General features: G+C 48.0%; 1 protein-coding gene across 1 annotated transcript in view; it reads left to right on the plus strand.

The window, feature by feature from the left end:
- Positions 1-1189, plus strand: part of DPF3 (D4, zinc and double PHD fingers, family 3) — a 154395-nt gene that overhangs the window by 40389 nt on the left and 112817 nt on the right. Inside the window, exon 4 of the mRNA XM_015562004.1 lies at positions 541-636. Within this exon, the coding sequence (XP_015417490.1) occupies positions 541-636 (96 nt within the window). The remainder of the gene's footprint in view (positions 1-540; positions 637-1189) is intronic.

A 1189-nucleotide genomic window follows, 5' to 3' on the forward strand; every position in this document is an offset into this window, starting at 1 on the left:
GTTTTTTTATTGCATGTATCTGTCCAATTTTCCCAGCACCATTTATTGAAGAGACTGTCTTGACTCCATTGTATGCTCTTGCCTCCTTTGTCAAATATTAATTGACCGTAATGGCTTGGGTCTATTTCTGGCTTCTCTGTTCTGTTCCATTGGTCTGTATGTCTGTTCTTGTGCCAGTACCAGGCAGTTTTGAGAACCGTGGCTTTGTAGTATAGCTTGATATCTGGTATTGTGATCCCTCCAACTTTGTTCTTCTTTCTCAGGATTGCTGTGGCTATTCCGGGTCTTTTTTGCAGAGTATTTTCTTTTGAAAAACACATCTTTGTCAGAAAGAGTTGTAAAAGTTCGGTGTTCTAGGAGGATTTGACTAGAAGGGGCCCAGGGGTTTGAAAGAGAATTGCTATTGCCAAGCGCTCACTCTGGGCAGCATCTTCACTTTGTTAAAACACAGCAAAATGGGGCACCCCCCAAATTACCCTTGATTTGTTTTCTCCTTTGCATTTTATTTCTTAACTCCTCTTTATTTTCTTGTCATTTCAGAGAGTCTTGGAAAACGACGAAAATGTAGAAGAAGGAAATGAAGAAGAGGATTTAGAAGAGGATATTCCCAAGCGAAAGAACAGGACCAGAGGACGGGTAAGCTGGGATGCCAGGAGGGATGAGAGAAATCAGGGAGGTGAGGTCCCACCGCAAGGAGAGAGAGAGAGAGAGAGAGAGAGAGAGAGAGAGAGAGAACATCCATGGTCTTCCTTGCAGAATTCCCGGAGTGGAAAACACCAGAGGGCTCTGATCCTGGGTGATAGCCTGCGAGAGTTTAGGGCTGGCAAGAGGGAGAAGAGGCAGAGGGTGCCCCGAGGGGAGGGGGATGCTGAGGCTTAGGGGCGGTTGGGGGTGTGAACAGCGGGAGGGTGGAGAACAAGGAAAATGTGATAGTTGTCCCTGTTTCTTTTCTTTTCTTTTTTTTAAAATCTTTATTGTTCCAGTTCCTGTTTCTTGGCCACGAAAGAAGGCTGAAAGTTTCCTGCCTCCCCTCTGCCCCGCCCCCCCCAGGGCTGCCCCAAAATGACAGGGTCAGGACACCTGCTGTGGGGTGTGTTTCGTTAGGCAGAGAGTAGGCCCACAGCTGGTGGTTCCCAAGCAGGTATGGCCTGGGCGTTGGAGGCTGGTGGGAGGGGGGGAGGGAACACCA

Source organism: Myotis davidii, unplaced genomic scaffold (genome assembly GCF_000327345.1).
Source record: "Myotis davidii unplaced genomic scaffold, ASM32734v1 scaffold17, whole genome shotgun sequence".
In the NCBI taxonomy this organism is placed as follows: domain Eukaryota; kingdom Metazoa; phylum Chordata; class Mammalia; order Chiroptera; family Vespertilionidae; genus Myotis; species Myotis davidii.